Source organism: Lycium barbarum, chromosome 3 (assembly GCF_019175385.1).
Source record: "Lycium barbarum isolate Lr01 chromosome 3, ASM1917538v2, whole genome shotgun sequence".
Taxonomy (NCBI): Eukaryota; Viridiplantae; Streptophyta; class Magnoliopsida; order Solanales; family Solanaceae; genus Lycium; species Lycium barbarum.
In genome coordinates, this window is record NC_083339.1 from 7,335,778 (window position 1) to 7,351,777 (window position 16,000).

The 16,000-nt window shown below is 35.4% G+C and overlaps 2 protein-coding genes across 3 annotated transcripts; both read right to left on the bottom strand.

The window, feature by feature from the left end:
* Positions 1–2,817: 2,817 nt before the first annotated feature.
* Positions 2,818–8,571, bottom strand: LOC132630084 (uncharacterized). Of its 2 annotated transcripts, none has more exons than XM_060345616.1 (4): positions 7,536–8,571; positions 5,285–5,706; positions 4,466–4,721; positions 2,818–3,415 (listed from the first exon to the last, which is right to left on the bottom strand). In XM_060345616.1, the coding sequence occupies exons 1-4, from the start codon at positions 8,398–8,400 to the stop codon at positions 3,297–3,299; spliced, it is 1,662 nt and encodes a 553-aa protein (XP_060201599.1). In that variant the 5' UTR covers positions 8,401–8,571; the 3' UTR covers positions 2,818–3,296. The 2 variants fall into 2 exon arrangements, with proteins under 2 accessions (XP_060201599.1, XP_060201600.1); XM_060345617.1 differs by having other exon boundaries at positions 4,478–4,721; positions 7,536–8,569.
* A 1,716-nt stretch (positions 8,572–10,287) lies between these two features.
* On the bottom strand, positions 10,288–15,818 carry LOC132630085 (protein IQ-DOMAIN 3-like). The gene is made up of 6 exons (XM_060345618.1): positions 15,623–15,818; positions 14,257–14,355; positions 13,562–13,888; positions 12,932–13,153; positions 11,799–11,918; positions 10,288–11,265 (listed from the first exon to the last, which is right to left on the bottom strand). Exons 2-6 carry the CDS (start codon positions 14,329–14,331, stop codon positions 10,624–10,626), a joined length of 1,386 nt encoding a protein of 461 aa, XP_060201601.1. The 5' UTR covers positions 14,332–14,355; positions 15,623–15,818; the 3' UTR covers positions 10,288–10,623.
* Between the last annotated feature and the right edge of the window lie 182 nt (positions 15,819–16,000).

The following is a 16,000-nucleotide window of genomic DNA, read 5'->3' on the forward strand; positions in this document are numbered from 1 at the left end:
TAATGTTGCCATCATGTAAATACCTAACGAAATTCACCAAACTTATCCCCAAAAATGGATACCAATTGCTAACAAGGAATCATTATCCAAACCTACCTTTCTTATAATCGTTCAGTATTTGAAATTTACAAATCTGAATAATATAGATTTGCGTTGCTTAAAATTCATTAAAGAATTACTTACCGGAAATTTTTTGATTCTCAAAATCCTAATATGACACCTTTTTTTAAGATTGAAGAATGTCATTCATCCCACTATACTTTTGACGATCATTCTTCACCCTATTTAACTTTCTTATTTCTTGTCATTTTCATACAACTAATCAAACGACTTGATATTGAATGTTGGAACAACTTTTCCTCACTAATTTCCCTTTCATGAAATGGAGTTTGGTTATTGGTCCAGTTCTAAAATTATACTATGAGCAACCCCTCTAGTTTTACCATTAATGCAATCCAGCCCCCCTATTATAGAGTACTACGGTAATTAAAGTTCCATCATATTAAATTTGAACGATCCTAGAGATCTTTGGTAGTTGTGCTTTTCATATACTATCTTCTTCCTTGTTTTCTCTTGGGATGTTAATACCTTTTTGATTTAATATACGAATTGACACTCCAATTTGCACGATTTTGAAGTTAAGAGGGTGAAAAATTGGGTGCCATTAAGTTTTGTAAAGTGACAGCCAAACAAGATTTGCTTGTCACAGTCTAAATTCGTAGCACGTATTGTCCGGTTTGACCCATTAAATCTCACGGATTTCTCCCTTGTGCTATTCATTATTGAAGTCAAAGTGCACGTGTCATGTGAACTTGTGACATATTTTATAAAAAAAAAATTATTTTCTTCGCTCGTTTCAATGTGGAATTAACCTAATGTATCATATACCCTTCTTCAGAAGTTTGCAGTCTAGAAACTTATAAGTACTTTTTTTGCGACTCTATAACCCGCCCTCATCGGCCCACATTCTATCATGAGTGTCACATTGCCTACCCATGATTTTTGCATCTCTATTTCGATTTATTTAACCACATTATCGTATTGGTTACAAAAGTGATTAATGGATGATCAATAACTATGTCACAATCTCAAACTACCTTAAATTTCGCTTGTAATTACTCCGCTTTATTGAAACCTAATTCATTTTAGTACTTCAATGTTAAAACAGTAATCATAGTTTGATTATTAAGTTGTCTAGTTATTGCATACTTTTACTTTTCACAAATTTAAGTCTGACTATACAAAAGTTACATACACTACCGCAACACCAAAAGGAAAAATGACTACAAAGAATGTATACAAATACTGTACCCAAAGTTAGCAATTAATGAAGGGTGAAAATATCAATAAGTATTGTGATGGAATGACAAGTATTCCTCCATCCTTAACTAAAGTCTCGGATACAAACACTGAGTATGAAATCGCCTTTGTTAGAGAGCGTTTTACCTCCTAATGTGGGACTTCTCGGCGCAAATCCACATTTAATCCAATTTGAATATGTGTACCAGATATCAAGTGAGAAAATGAAAAAACGGGTGAAAATCATGGAAACTAAAAACATCGCTGGAGTAGATGCTCATTGATATAATTAAAGGATGCACAAGCTGCACCAAAGACCATCATCAAATTTACTCTAAAAATGTTTACAAAACCAGACTTTGCCAGATTCTCAAAGAATTAATCTTAAGAAATATAAAAGGAAAATACTCCAGGAATTTGATTTAAAAAAAAGAGGAGCATTCTCAAATTTACCACCCTATAGCATAGAGTGGAGACCAACTTCTCTAAATGCACATGCAAGTCAGTACTTTTTTATATACATAATGTCAGTAGAATAATAAGAGCACCATACTAGAAAACAGAAAGTCAACTAATATTTCAGAAATCCTTCTGGCAATCAAGAAAATACTTGAAGAGGACAATAAAATAGGGTAACAAGTCAATCAAGAATCATTCAACTGAAAAGATGTTGAAATAGCTCTGGACACTAGGAAACCAATCAATTCACGAAATGAAATATTGTGCAACTATTTGATTAGACCAAAGATTTTTTTAAAAAAAATCAAACATTTTAAAACTTTATGAGCTAAAATAAATCTTAATCATTTGTGTGGCTTTTATAAAAGCTAAATTTGGACATGAATGAGGGATATTTGATAGAATATACTCCTACTGTTTTAATTTATTTGAATCTATTTTTTTTTAATCTGTGCCAAAATGAATGATCTCTTTCCTAATTTGGAAACAAATTCACTTTATGAATGATTTACAGTCACACAAATTTCAAAAGTCCTCCCTCTTTCTTAAATGTCGTGCTCAGTCAAATGAGTTCATATAAATTGAAACGGAGAAAGTAGTATTTGAAGTTAAGTTATAAAACGATATTTGAAAATTGAAATTATCTTTGAAATGCATTTCACTTTAAAAATGTTGAAATTTTATGGGGAAAAAATTAGTTCTTACTAGTATTTCTTTTCAAGTTTAGAGTCAAAAATAGATATTCCCTCCGTTTCAATTTATATGAACCCATTTGCTGAGCACGACATTTAAAAAAAAAGGAAGACTTTTAAAACTTGTGATTCAAAATAAATCTTGAAAATTTGTGTGGCTGTAAATCATTCATAAAATGAATTTGTTTCCAAATTAAGAAAGAGATCATTTATTTTGATACGGACTAAAAATAAAATAGATTCAAACAAATTGAAACAGAGAGAGTACTACGTATAACCAAATACGTTTCCGGGGAAAAAAAGAAAGAAGAAAAAATTGATCCTTTGAACAGACAGGTGCTAAATTACATTAATCTTTTGAACAGACTTAAAAAGAATGTGTCACGTAAATTGAAATAGTTGGAGTATAATATACAATATACTTTGATATTAGGATGAAAAGACCTCAAAAAACAGTGCTTACACGGTACCTACTACAGTACTACTCATAGTAATTTCCATCTTTTCAAAGTTCTTCCTTTTTCCTTTTTTCTGTTCCCTTCTGTGGGGGATTCTGGACAATAGTTTCTTGTGGGACTGTTCTAGTGATGTTACAGAAATGGCCCACAGATTATGTTAGAAAATAAAGTTATCAGATGATTGCAGTTGCAAAAATGGCCCACAGATTATCTAGAAAATAAAGTTATCAGATGATTGAACTATCACATATATTTTCTTCACTTGTGAACCATCATGTGTTGCTTTATGTTACTCAAAAGATCATTGATCTCTTCATCCCAACAATTGATTTCCCTGATTCATGTCCACTTTTCTTCTCTTGATCCCCACCACGAATGTTTATGTTACTCAAAAGTTCATTGATCTTTTCATCCCAACAATTGATTCCCCTGATTCATGTCCACTTTTCTTCTCTTGATCCCCACCACGAATGTTCTCATCTTCCATTTTGCTATCAGTCTCTTCATCTGGAGAAACATCTCAGAAATAGTAAGAAAGAAATTGTTAAAAATATGTTGCGTAAAAAAATTCCAAAAAGATAGCTATCCAAAATTGTTGTTGCACGTGTGTCAGATCCTCCAAATATGCACCAACTTTTGGAGAATCCGATGCGCAACCGTCGAGATTTTTGAAAAGTACAAGCCTATGTTGTTCAAACTCTTCAAAAATGCAACGAGGTGTCGGATCCTCCAAAAATAGTGCATTTTTGAAGGATCTGATGCGGATATGTCAGCATTTCGGAGAGTCCGAGCAACATAGCATTATAGTATGTTGCTAAGACAACAACAACATATCCAATGTTTTCACACAAGTGAGGTCTGGAAAGGGTAAAGTGTGCGCAAATCTTACCCCTACCTCGAGGAGATAGAGAGGTTGTTTCAGAAAGACTCTCATCTCAAGTAAAACGTAACAAGACAGCTTGAAAAAGACAAAACATAAGTAAACAAGTCATAGCAAATAAGATATAACAAACAATAGAGAAAGCGTAAAATAGTATTCAGAGCCAAATAATGCAATAAATGTTGCTAAGACAAAACTTGAACTTTTTTGTTCCTTGATTTTCTGTTTTCAGATTGAGAGTCGACCTCTACCTCCCCACACCCCACCTGTGGGATTACACTACGTATGTTGTAGTTGATTGAGAGTCAACCGAAGTAAGGCATAGTTGTTGGCTTGTTGCTACTGTTGTTTTCGTTAGATTGGGGTAGGAGGGCTGCTTTACTACATACTCCCTCCGGTCCTTTTTATTTGTCGTTTAACGTTTTGGCATATCCAAGAAAACTAATTGATATCAGTAATCATAAGGGTTATTTATGCCTTCTTAAAAAGTAAAGAGCAAAATTATACAAAAAAATGCACGACTTGTTGGTTTTCTAAAATGACAAACGAATAGGAAAAATTTCTTTCTTGGCTAAAATGACTTATTAAAAGGATCAGAAGAGTAGTATACATCTAGTATTATGACGGGCCACTTGTTAGTACTTAATATACTTTGGCCCGATGAGAAGTAGTGATACCTGAAGCATTACCTAGAGTAAATTCAGTAAGACGTCGGACACAATCCTTGAGTGCTTGGAGCTCAGCTTCTTTCTCGTGGAGTTTGGAATGAGTTTGGTGAAGCTCAGATTCCAGCTCCACTATTTGGCTTTCTTGTTGTTCAATGAGCAGATGACATAGTTTTTGATCTAGTTCAGATGGCAATACTCCATTGAATTGATAAGTTCCTGCGTTCCGGTCATTGGCTAGGTTAAATTCTTTCTCCAGAAAGTCATCCTGTGCAGCAAAAATCAATAGTAACATATCAATTGCTGGGATCTCGATGGAGCTCGAAAGATTTTTAGTATTGATTTGCAAATAACTACAAATTACTAGCATCTAGATGGAGCTAGAAAGTCTTTTAGTAGAGCTTGCTTTAAATGGTCCCGACAAATTTGCACTCATTCACAAATATAGCTAGAAACTATTAAGGTTGAAAAACTACCAAATTGTTGATTGAAAACACAGAGAAGAGGTGAGTGAAGAGGACAAGAAGGAAATGCTGATTTACGCTCCGGAACAAGGAAAAATGACAAAACAGATCAATCTGGATTGAACAACTACGCATGGTAGCCAAAACCATAGTCCATATACAGTCAAACCTCTATATAACGATGTCGTTTGTTTGGATCTTTTTTTGCTGTTATAGTGAAATGTTGTTTGTAGAGAACATATAACATAACACAACTTATAAGATCAGTTCCATAGAAAACATTGTTGTTATAATGAAATGTTGTTATAGAGGATGACTGTTATAGAGAGGTCTAATTGTAGAAAAAATTATTTCACTTTGTTCTCACCTTACAAGGATCTCTTCCTCCATTTAAATCCATCTTATCTGTAGCACACCATGGAAGCTTTTGCAACTCCGATTCAAGCTCAGCTTCCAGTTCATCCAATTCCATAACCTCAGGTTGCGGCTCTTCTGTAACGACACTGCTTCCACATTCACCTTCCTCACTATAAATATTCCTGTTTTCATTGCTACTTTCACCGATCACACGTATTCTACATTCTCTATCATTCTTTTCATCTATTTCAGCTTTATTTTTCGAAGCACGCATGTCATGTGCAACTTTTCTCCTAGAAAGTTCGGCTTTCAGTTCTTCTACAGCATTGGCTGTTTCATCCATGGTAGTGTTGAGCCTATTGATCTCAGACTTCCCAGCTGACATCATGCACATCATTCCAATTCCAAGTCCATAACCAAAAAACGAATTACCTGGAGAACGTAAAACACTTTGAGCAAAGGAATTTCAAAAATGCATAGGGCAGCAAATGATATATAGGTTCACCTAATATAAGAGATAATATTCGCTCAAGTAAGATTTTACCAAAATAAAATGCACAACTAGAAAATTTCTGAACATGTAGAATAAAATATTCAGCCACGTCTTCGAGTTCGACCAATAAGATGGAGTAGCAGTTTGCACTGAGCCATGCGAGGACACCAACCAACTACAGAAAGTAAATACTGTGATGGAAGACACTACACCGAACTACCAAAACAGCTTCGGCATTGGATGTATTGATCCGAATCTTTTTGAAGATTGATCATGCGCTTAAATAGCATGATCAAATTGGACAGTTTAAGTTATCAAACGCAACAAGTCAGCAAAAGAAATTAATCACGATGAATACTACTCCCTCCGGATCAAAAAAAGAGTCCATTTAGCCATTTGCACACCCCTTAAGAAAATACTAACTTCTAGACAAAAATAGGTAATTTGACTAAACTACCCCTAATTAAATAAGCATTGGGATTTGATCATATAACACTTAATAGGGGCAAATCTGGAAAAACAATTTTATTTCTTTCTTGATTTGATAAGTGGACACTTTTTTTTACTCAAGAAAAAAAGGCTAAGTGGACACTTTTTTGATCCAGAGGGAGTAATGAACAAGCGATTTACAGTAAGGAGCTATTGTTAAGAGACTAAACAAAAGAAGAACCAATAAAACATGTGTTTCTTTAACCATCGTTAAATCCAAGGATGTGAACCTGAAATCTCATGGTTCTCCTCCAACTTCATTGACCACTAAGCTAAGTTACTCGGACTCTCCTAAAATGTCGTCGGGTGCATGTCGGATCCTTCAAAAGTAGTGTATTTTTGGAGGATCCGACACCGGTGCGGCAACATTTTCGAAGAGTCCCGAGTAACTTAGCCACCAAGTCACATCCTTGGATGCAACGACGGTATTCCATAATGTTCAGAATAAAGATTACCATCATCTCTACTGCTGGTACTACTGGTCAAACTCACTATAGCAGAGGACTTCAAATTTTGGAACCCCCCCCCCCCCCCCCCAACACACACATTCAAGAAAGAAAAAAGACAGACTAAATGAATATTGAAAATCAGATCACATAGCTAAAATAAAAAGACACTACTTTGTGATAAATATGAGCTTGACAGTGACCAGTACAGATGCTTCGTTGTCCCTTCATTTGAAAATTTTGATACCCTCCAAACATAGGAAGGACATTACCAATATCTAGGAGAGCTATGCCGCACAATGTACAATAGTAAGTCTGCCCTCTCCAAGTTATTGAAACCACCAAGTTCTATGCTTCACATCGCGATTCCCTTAAAGCAAACTTTGAAAATGACAAAGGTAAGAGGATTCGATCCTGATGATTACTAAAGTTCTGATTCCAATTTGAGTTTTCCACGCCCCTAACTATGCAACTTTAGTTTTCTACTAACATTAGATAAGACATATATGAACCAGCACCATATAATTTGTTAGCAATCGGTAATTCCAAGCCACAAAGAAGCCACGTTAGCATTAGGGTAGGTTGTCTACATCGCACCCCTTGGAGTGTGGCCCTTCCCCGGACTATGCTAACGTGGAATGCTTTGTGCACTGGGCTGCCCCTTTTAAAGAGCCAAATTGGATGCTAGTTAACTAAAAGTTAGGAAATGTGATCTACAACAGAAATCCAAAAACAATATTTACTAAATCATGATTGCAGAAAACACCAATTATTCATATTAAGAAACAAACAAATCTTTAATGGAAAGAAGATGCCTTTAGGACAATGCATACCTTTGGAAGCACAAGAATCACATTTCCCTGAAGGAACTTTATTAGTTCTCCTCTTCTTTGAACAAACATAAAATCTCTTCCCATTCAACCTAAACAATTCCTTTTCACCAGTCCTTACATTTCCACATTTTTTCCTTAATTTCCCACCACTTTTATTTCTCTTACACTCAATTGCATTCCCTTTTGTCTTTCTACAACCTTCCACATTTTTCTTCCTCAAATTCCTAAACCCCATCTCAGTCCCAGAAGCACTGGAAAACCTAAAAATTGACTCATCAGATAACCCCTCACTATTTTCTTGAATGCTGCAGCCAAAATCACATGCAAAGTTTGCATCTTTTCGCTGAAAGTAAGTACTAAACCCTTCAAGATCACTAGGTTTATCACAATTACAAGTAAAGCTTGAATCTTTTAGCTGAGAATAAGTGTTAAACCCTTCTGGCTCACTGTGTTTATCACAATTACTAGTAAAGCTTGAATCTTTTTGCTGAAAAGAAGTGTTAAACCCATTTGGGTCACTGAGTTTATCACAATTACAAGTAAAGCTTGAATCTTTTTGCTGAAAAAAAGTGTTAAACCCACCTAGATCACTAGGTTTATCACAATTACTGGTAAAGCTTGAATCTTTATGCTGAAAAAAGGTATTAAAACCTTCTGGTTCACTTGGTTTATCACAATTACTGGTAAAGATTGAATCTTTATGATGAAAAGGAGTGGAAAACCCATATAGGTCATTGGGTTTATCACATTTTATGTTACTTTCAGTGGAATTTGAAGTGGGTTGAGTGGCATTTTGGTTAAAGATTTTCTTGGCTAAAAAACCAGATCCTGCTGCTGCTGCTGCACCTACTAAAGCTGGCCACATTGGGTGATTTTTTTTCAAGATTTTAGACAAGGGATTTTTAAAGTTTGAACATACAAGAGCCTAGAGATCACACTAAAAAGTTGCTAATTTTGTAAGGCAGTATATGTTGTTGCAGTTCATAACTAAGTGAAAGTGACAAGCTTTGAAATAGTGGGGAAGATAGTCTGACAAAAAAAAAAGGGAACGTTTCGGCTATGTGTTAATACGTGTCTTGTTATTTAAGTTTGTTCACGTGCTTCCCGCTTTCTGATAAATTTTCAATTTTGTGGGCAACTCAGATTTTGGGTGTCTCTCCCTTAACCTTTTTTTTTTTTTCAGTTGGGTCATTTGCACTTTTGTCTCTATTTTGTGCTCTTCAAATGGACTGATCTTTAATTTTTGATATTCAAAATTGAACTTATGTCTACAGAGGCATAAATTAAGCATTATAAAATCTAAAAGTTATGTTCACGCCTTTAAAGAACTTATGCTCTTATAGGAATAAGTTCGATTCTGAAGGGAAAAAATTAAAGAAAGCCCATTTGAAGGTAAAATTAAAGACTCGTTCCATTTGAAGGACAAACTGTGCAATTACTTGGGTTCTTGGTCATTAAGAAGTAGGGCCTATGGCTGGTGATTTTGGGCCAATTATCCAATAATCCATAAGGAAACCTCTCTCCCAATTTCTGGTGTAAGCTAATTAAGTGTGTTGATTAGGTAATATTTTCACAGGTAACCCTATTTTAACCTCGCCATTTAATATGTGCTCACTTTCTTAAATTTTGTGTATATCTACCAACCAAAAATCAATTTCAGATGTACGGTGTCTGAAATTTTTATATGGCTAAAAAGTTGGCACATTGCTACTTGAAGTTCAGACAAAAATTCCTAAAATCCAAACTCATGTTAGATGATGGCGTTAAAGTCAAGTATCTGTGCACTTTGGCCGTTAATCTCTTGGATGATCACCCAAGTTAAAAAAAATGACTCATTTATATCCTAAATTTACTTATGTTTTATCCATTATCTCACAAAATAACTCCTACATGAAAAACACTAAAAATGAGATACACTAAAAATCGAATAGTGAAATTTTCGATTTCAATTCGGCAATTTGGTATATACCAACCCTACCCCCCACCCCCCACCCCCCACGCATCCCATCTTCAAGTTTTTCAAATTTTTTTGAGCATGTAAAAACGAAAGAAGGCTTAGTTCTTGTACTGTGGAACCATCTTATGAAGTGATTAGCCACTTATTAGCTATCCAAATTCTTGTGGTAATCTTGTTAAGTACTACTAGTTTACATTTCTTGTTCTTTTTGTCCAAACCTACTTTGAACTGCTAGTACAGAGAAATATGGATCATCAATAATACTTGAGGATTGAAAAGAGTAGTAAAGGCTCAATTTTCAAGTAGCTGTCGTGGACATAAGAATGTGAAATCTGAATAAAAGTTGAAAAATGATATTTGGAAATTGGAGTGTTTGGACACGAATACAACTTGAGAAAATGTGAATTCCGAAAAATTATAGTAACATTTTATGTCCAAACATGATTCCGGAATAAAATTTTGGAAAAACGTGAAATTATCAGTGGCAAAACGGGCCCTTAAGAGTGGTCTGCTGTTTGTGAATCTCTTTGGCATGGTCGAAAACATATGAGGATACAAAGAACTATGTACTTGTTCTTTCAGATGTTTTTATCGTTTACGCTTCATGTGCATTTTAACCTGAGATGGAATTAAATAGGGAACATGGTCAATGTGAATTCATATAGGCAAGCACAACTTGTTTAGAATTGAGGCGTAGTTATTATTATAGGCATTGAGGTTCAAGGCCACGATCCCCACAATTGTTAAGGCAAACCGATACATGGAAAAGGTGAAACAAGCAGTATACAGATTGAATGAACAAAGAAAATAGTAATACTATCTTTTTCTTTAGCTATTAGGGTACATATAATAAAATACAATCATAGTATGTTATCACAATCAAGGAAATGTTATCTAAAATGATTCACAACTATTGGCACTCTTCTGTCATCAACAACCGTGGGAGCAAGAAACACGAAAAGCAAGAAGCATCCAGGGCAAGCCCGTACATCAATGAATTAATATGAATTTTTATGGTGCAGTTCATATCGCACAATGAATGGCATTTTAAAGCATACCTATAAGCCAGAAGGGCGGCAGGAAAGCTTATTGTTCGTAACAAGAATAATCTAGTTGATGGCTCCATTCACATTATCCCTCAGCGATAGAGGTGTTTATGGATGTGTTCAAGGAGGTGTTGTCAAACTTTGGTGGGCCTGAATGCCGCCTTGGCCTGGCAGGTGACGATGGATAAGAGAGCCGCTTCTTCACAGGCCCTGCCGATCCCTTTTCTGGTGTGCCATTTTCCATGCCCAATGGACTTTGCAACCGTGTTTTGGCCTTTGCAGACTGAGTGGACCCCATGTAACTTGGGACTGAGGGTGAGCTTGCCAAGCTCTCGTCATCTCTTATAGACTGAGTGGACCCCGCAATGCTATGCCTCCTGTTCCGTTCTGATTGCATGCTAAGCATGCTTCGAGTATCATCATCGTGGTTCATTGCACTAATTCTTGGGCTTGCTGGTTTCAGTTTTCTGGCTGGCTTGGAAGGGGTAGTAGGAGAAGAAGGGAGTTCAGAATTCAGCTGATGACGGGCAAATGACTTGGCAATTTCTCCTCCAGCAATGCTCATGCTTCTAACGGACGTCTGATCGTTTTTTTCTTTCTCAGACATGCTTTGACTTTCCCAAGGCCTAGCACCTGTCCACCGCTCTAGCCAGCTCCAACCCCATTGAGGATTGGTCGGATCCATGAACAACAAATTGGTAGATCTTGATGATTTCTTCCAGGTTTGCTGTTCAGTTAAAAAATTGACACAATCAATGACTCAAAAAGCCCTTAGTAGCTTGACACAATAATGTCTAAACACATCAATCATTCGATCTCTCAAGTCTTGCATTAATGTATTAATCCCTCAGTCCCAATTTATGTCACATCAATCATTCAATCTCTCAAGTCTTGCATTAATGTATTAATCCCTCAGTCCCAATTTATGTGAAGGTATTTGATTGGGCACGGAGTTTAAGAATGTAAGGAAGACTTTTGAAACTTGTGATCCAAAATAAGCCATAGATGTTTATGTAGCTATAAATCATCTCATAAGGGTAAAATGAGAAGTTTAAACGTAACTTTTACTAAATTTAGAAAGGTATCATTCTTTTTTTAACTGACTAAAAAGGAAAAAGTGTCTGGGACAGAGGGAGTATATAATAGGGGACAACAGGAGAGGAGACCTACCTATCAGCAATCGCTATCAAATCGTTTCACTATTAGCGATCAAAATGTTATTTAATTTAATCTTATATAAAACAAAAATTAGTTGAGTACCTGGTGAGAATATGAATATGCAAGCGCTCTTTCTCGTCTAATTGCAGCTTCATATTTGCTGAGCAAGCTAGCTTCAATACGCTCCTTTGATTGTAGACTATCATCCCATTCCTCTCCTCTCTATAAAAAATGAGAAAACAAAGAGTGCTATTAGATGAGAAGTTCGAATTCATTCAGAAAGTTTCATAGTGCCACCAGGATATACATTCACCTAATTCACCAAAAGATGATAAAGTTGGCTGACCACCCAAAATGCTACAAAGGTCCTAGCTGCTCACAGGAGAGCTATAGGCAGAGGCTAATGCAGCCTTATAGAATGCCGGGTTCATCTGAACCCAGTACTTTCGATGTGGAATATAAATTTGTGTAAAAAATCATTAGAAGTGCAATAAATAGTAGGTCTAAACCTATAATTTTAAAATTTTAATAAGTTTAATACTAAGTAGGGGTTTGGCCATAGACACCAAATATTTTTCATTTTATTTGGAATTTTTGAAGTTGGAGTTGAAGATGGAGTTATGTTTGGTTAATCTTTTTGCAAAGGAGAGAAGAGAGCATTTATTTGGAAATATGAAGATGGAAAATAGGTTATAAGTTGTTTTTCAAATTTGGAATCCAACTTCAAGTTGAATTCGGAACTTTCATGGTCAAACACTGATTTTCAAATTAAAAAATTTATTCCAGAAAAAGTGAATAATTTTTGTGGCTAAACGGGTCCTAAGAATCTTAGTTGAACCCATAAAGTTTAAATTTGGATCCGCCTCTGTCTATAGGAAGGAAGGAACAAATATTGCTGTAGAAGAGCACTGGCAAAGTACTAGTTTGGGATAAAAAGACCAGCATAACTTTTAAAACAGTAGAATATGTTACCAGAAAATTTTCAGTGGCTAATAATTCGATGGTAAAATGTTGATACATCTAATCTCGTCTTGCAGCATATTCTGATGTCAATAAATTTCAACATAACCGTTTTCCCTGGACTGTTAATAAGACATAAAATATGACTGAACGGCGTTAAAGTTATTTTGAGGGGCAGATTCATCTTAGGTGTACCTATTGGAGAATCATGTTCCACATTCCCGCACCAAATCCTCTCCTTGAAGGAAAGAAGAGAAATAAAAAAAGAAACTAACCCTCAAACTCTCAAGTTCTTTCGCATGCTTCTGCATAAGCTGCCTCTGGAGAGCTCGGTTCTCCTCCAACATCCTGATCCTTCTAGAACTAATCTGAGATTGCACCCGAGATAGCGTCTGCATGCATTTCAGAGCATTTGCAGTTTGCCGCTTGGTGGTAGGTCCATCAACAAGCGATTTGAGTCTGACAAGTCCTCTTAAAGCCCTCAATGCCCTCCTAGCCTACAAATGATAAACCAAAGAATTGCAAAGGTTATCTCAGCATCAACCAATTATTCTACATTCTCCGAAGCCATAACAATTAAAATGAGATGAAACAACATATGTTTGGTGCTATTTACAGAAGATTTCAAAGTCATAACGATTGAAAGAAATGCTATTATATCACCAAAAGTGGGCTTTTTTCATTTTTGGCTCGTCAGCCGAAATTAATTACGGGCGCTAGTCAAAATATAAAAAACCTACACTAATTACGTATATTATATGTATATTTATACTTGATATACAAAACCTATACATTTGCTGGCTATTATGCTTTTGAGTGGTCCAAAAATGAAATTATCCCAAAAAGTAAACCAGTTGAAACAAAATGCAAGACTAGATAGCCAAAAAAAAAAAAAAGAAGCATACCAGATAACCTCGAAATGCAGTCTGAATTTTGATTGCGGCTACTTCCTCCTTTGATTTGCCCGAAAATTGGTTCACTGTAGTTAACCGAACAACCTCTGCAGCAGCGTGGGCCGCAGCAACAGCGGCTTCAGCTGCTGCAGCTGTGGCAACTGCAACTGAGTAAGCATGTTTCGTTTGCTCCTCTTCCACTTCATCCAATTTGACCTCTTCCACTGGGCGAACAGGAACAGGACGAGGAGGAGACACAGTTGCAGTTACCACGGTCGAAGAACCGGGGAGTGTTTGCTTTTCTTTCCCAAACCATTTCTTCTTTGATTTACTTGCTTTCTGAAATTTAAGCACAACAAATATCAGCCACCAGATAAATTAAAAAAATTCACAAGGAATGGACAGAAACTATGTTGCTCGGACTCTCCAAAACTGCTGCCGGATCCTACAAAATGCACTACTTTTGGAGGATCCGACATGCAGCCAGCTACATTTTTGAAGGGGCAAGTTACAAATTTGGCCGGTCGGCCAAAAATAATTACATTCCGTAGCCAAATATACAAAAACTATACACTATTATGTATCAAAACTCTATATATATTATGTATATTATACATTAATATATAAAAAAATATACATTTGCTGGCTATTATTATTCTCTTTTTGAAGAGTCCGAGCATCATAACAGAAATGCTATTTCAATATACCTTGTCAGCCTTTTCCTTAGGATCTGGGCTCAGAGCCTTCTTTACAGAAGAAAACCAGCTTCCTGTCCTCCCCATCTTCTTTTCATTCCTCAATTTGCCCTATAAACACAGTACATTACATGAGCGATTTATATTGGAAAGTTGAGGATGCAAAATGGTATTTGAAGGTTGAAGTTGTGTTTGGACATACATTCACTTGGAAAAAAAAAAAAAGTTGAAGTTTTGAGAGTGGAAAAAAATCAACCAGTTTTTCAATAAATCAGTCCAATGTATACCCAAACAGTGTTTTGAAAAAAGGAAAAGAATTTCTATGGACAAACAGGGCGTACTAAACAGGGAGGGAGTTGGGAGTTGGAGATAGATCCTAAGATGATCTCAAGCAATAAGGTAAAAACTTTTTTTTTTATGACATGGGAACCCGCAGCCGCTACCCTTCGGATACGCACAGGGTAAACCCAGCTCCTGTGCAATAGCTCGCAAACCACACAGGAGAGGTAACCCGCACTAAGAAAGCCCGGTGCGACGAGCTCGACCCAGAAGGCAAATCCCCTGCTGTCGTAGGCAGGGGGTTTCAAACTTGAGTGAATTAAACTTTAATTGCAAGAAAAGATCCAATTTTTTTAAGTGCCTACATTAGCTGAATCTACTTTCACCAGTAATCAATCATAATAACATTAACTACTAAACCAACCAATTGGATAAATTAAGCTTCAAACATATCTTTTTTCTCAATTGATAAAACAAAAAAAAATCAACTCTCTCATAAGATAAAGCACCAAATAGCAAGAACTCCACCAAAAATATACAAAAAGAAAAGACATTTACATAATGTCATTAAAATCAGCTTCCCTTCACACAATGTGACAAAGATCAAACATTTCCCAGTTATCAATTACCCTCTAAAATGATGCAGTACCCTTATAATTAAAAAAAAAAAATCAAGAAAACTGAAAAATCAAACAGGAAACAAGTTTTTTAAGTGCCTAATTTAGCTGAATCTACTTTCTGCCAGTAATTATTACTATATCATAATAACATGACTACTAACAAATAACAAAGCTTCAATGATTTTTCTTTTAAATTGAAAAAAGATATCAACTTTCACATAACATAATGCACCAAATAACAATAATTCCACCGAACATATACAAATGTCACTATAATGAGCTTCCTTTCCTATAATGGACCAAAGATCAGACACACAGTTATCAATTATCCCATAATATAATTCTAAAATACCCACACACACACAAAAAAAAAAATCAAGAAAACTGGAAAATTTAACAGGAAACAAGAAAATAAAGAGCTAGATTACAATAAAGACAACATACATTTTTACTCCATATTAAGTAAAAGAGAAAAATACCTAGTAAAGATTGGAGCTTGACAGATCTCAAGAAGCTTATATTTATTTCTTGTGTTCTTGAAAGGACTAAGCTTTTTTTTTTTTTTTTTTCTTTTCCTCAGAATATGTCTCAAATAAATTTTTATCAAATCAAAATAGAGAAAACAAAAAGATGAGAAAAGAGGTAGACCCCTTTGGGGGCTTTAGTGTCACTACTTTTGAGGTAAGCACTTGTAGTATAGTAGTGAGAAAAATAACGAGAGAAAGAGATAGCAGATCTTGGTTTAAAAAGGAAAATTATTTCACTTTATTTGAAAATTAACGTTTGATCATAAAAATTTTAAATAATTTAAAATTTAGAAAACGCTTAAAACTTTATTTTTACTTTTAATATATTCA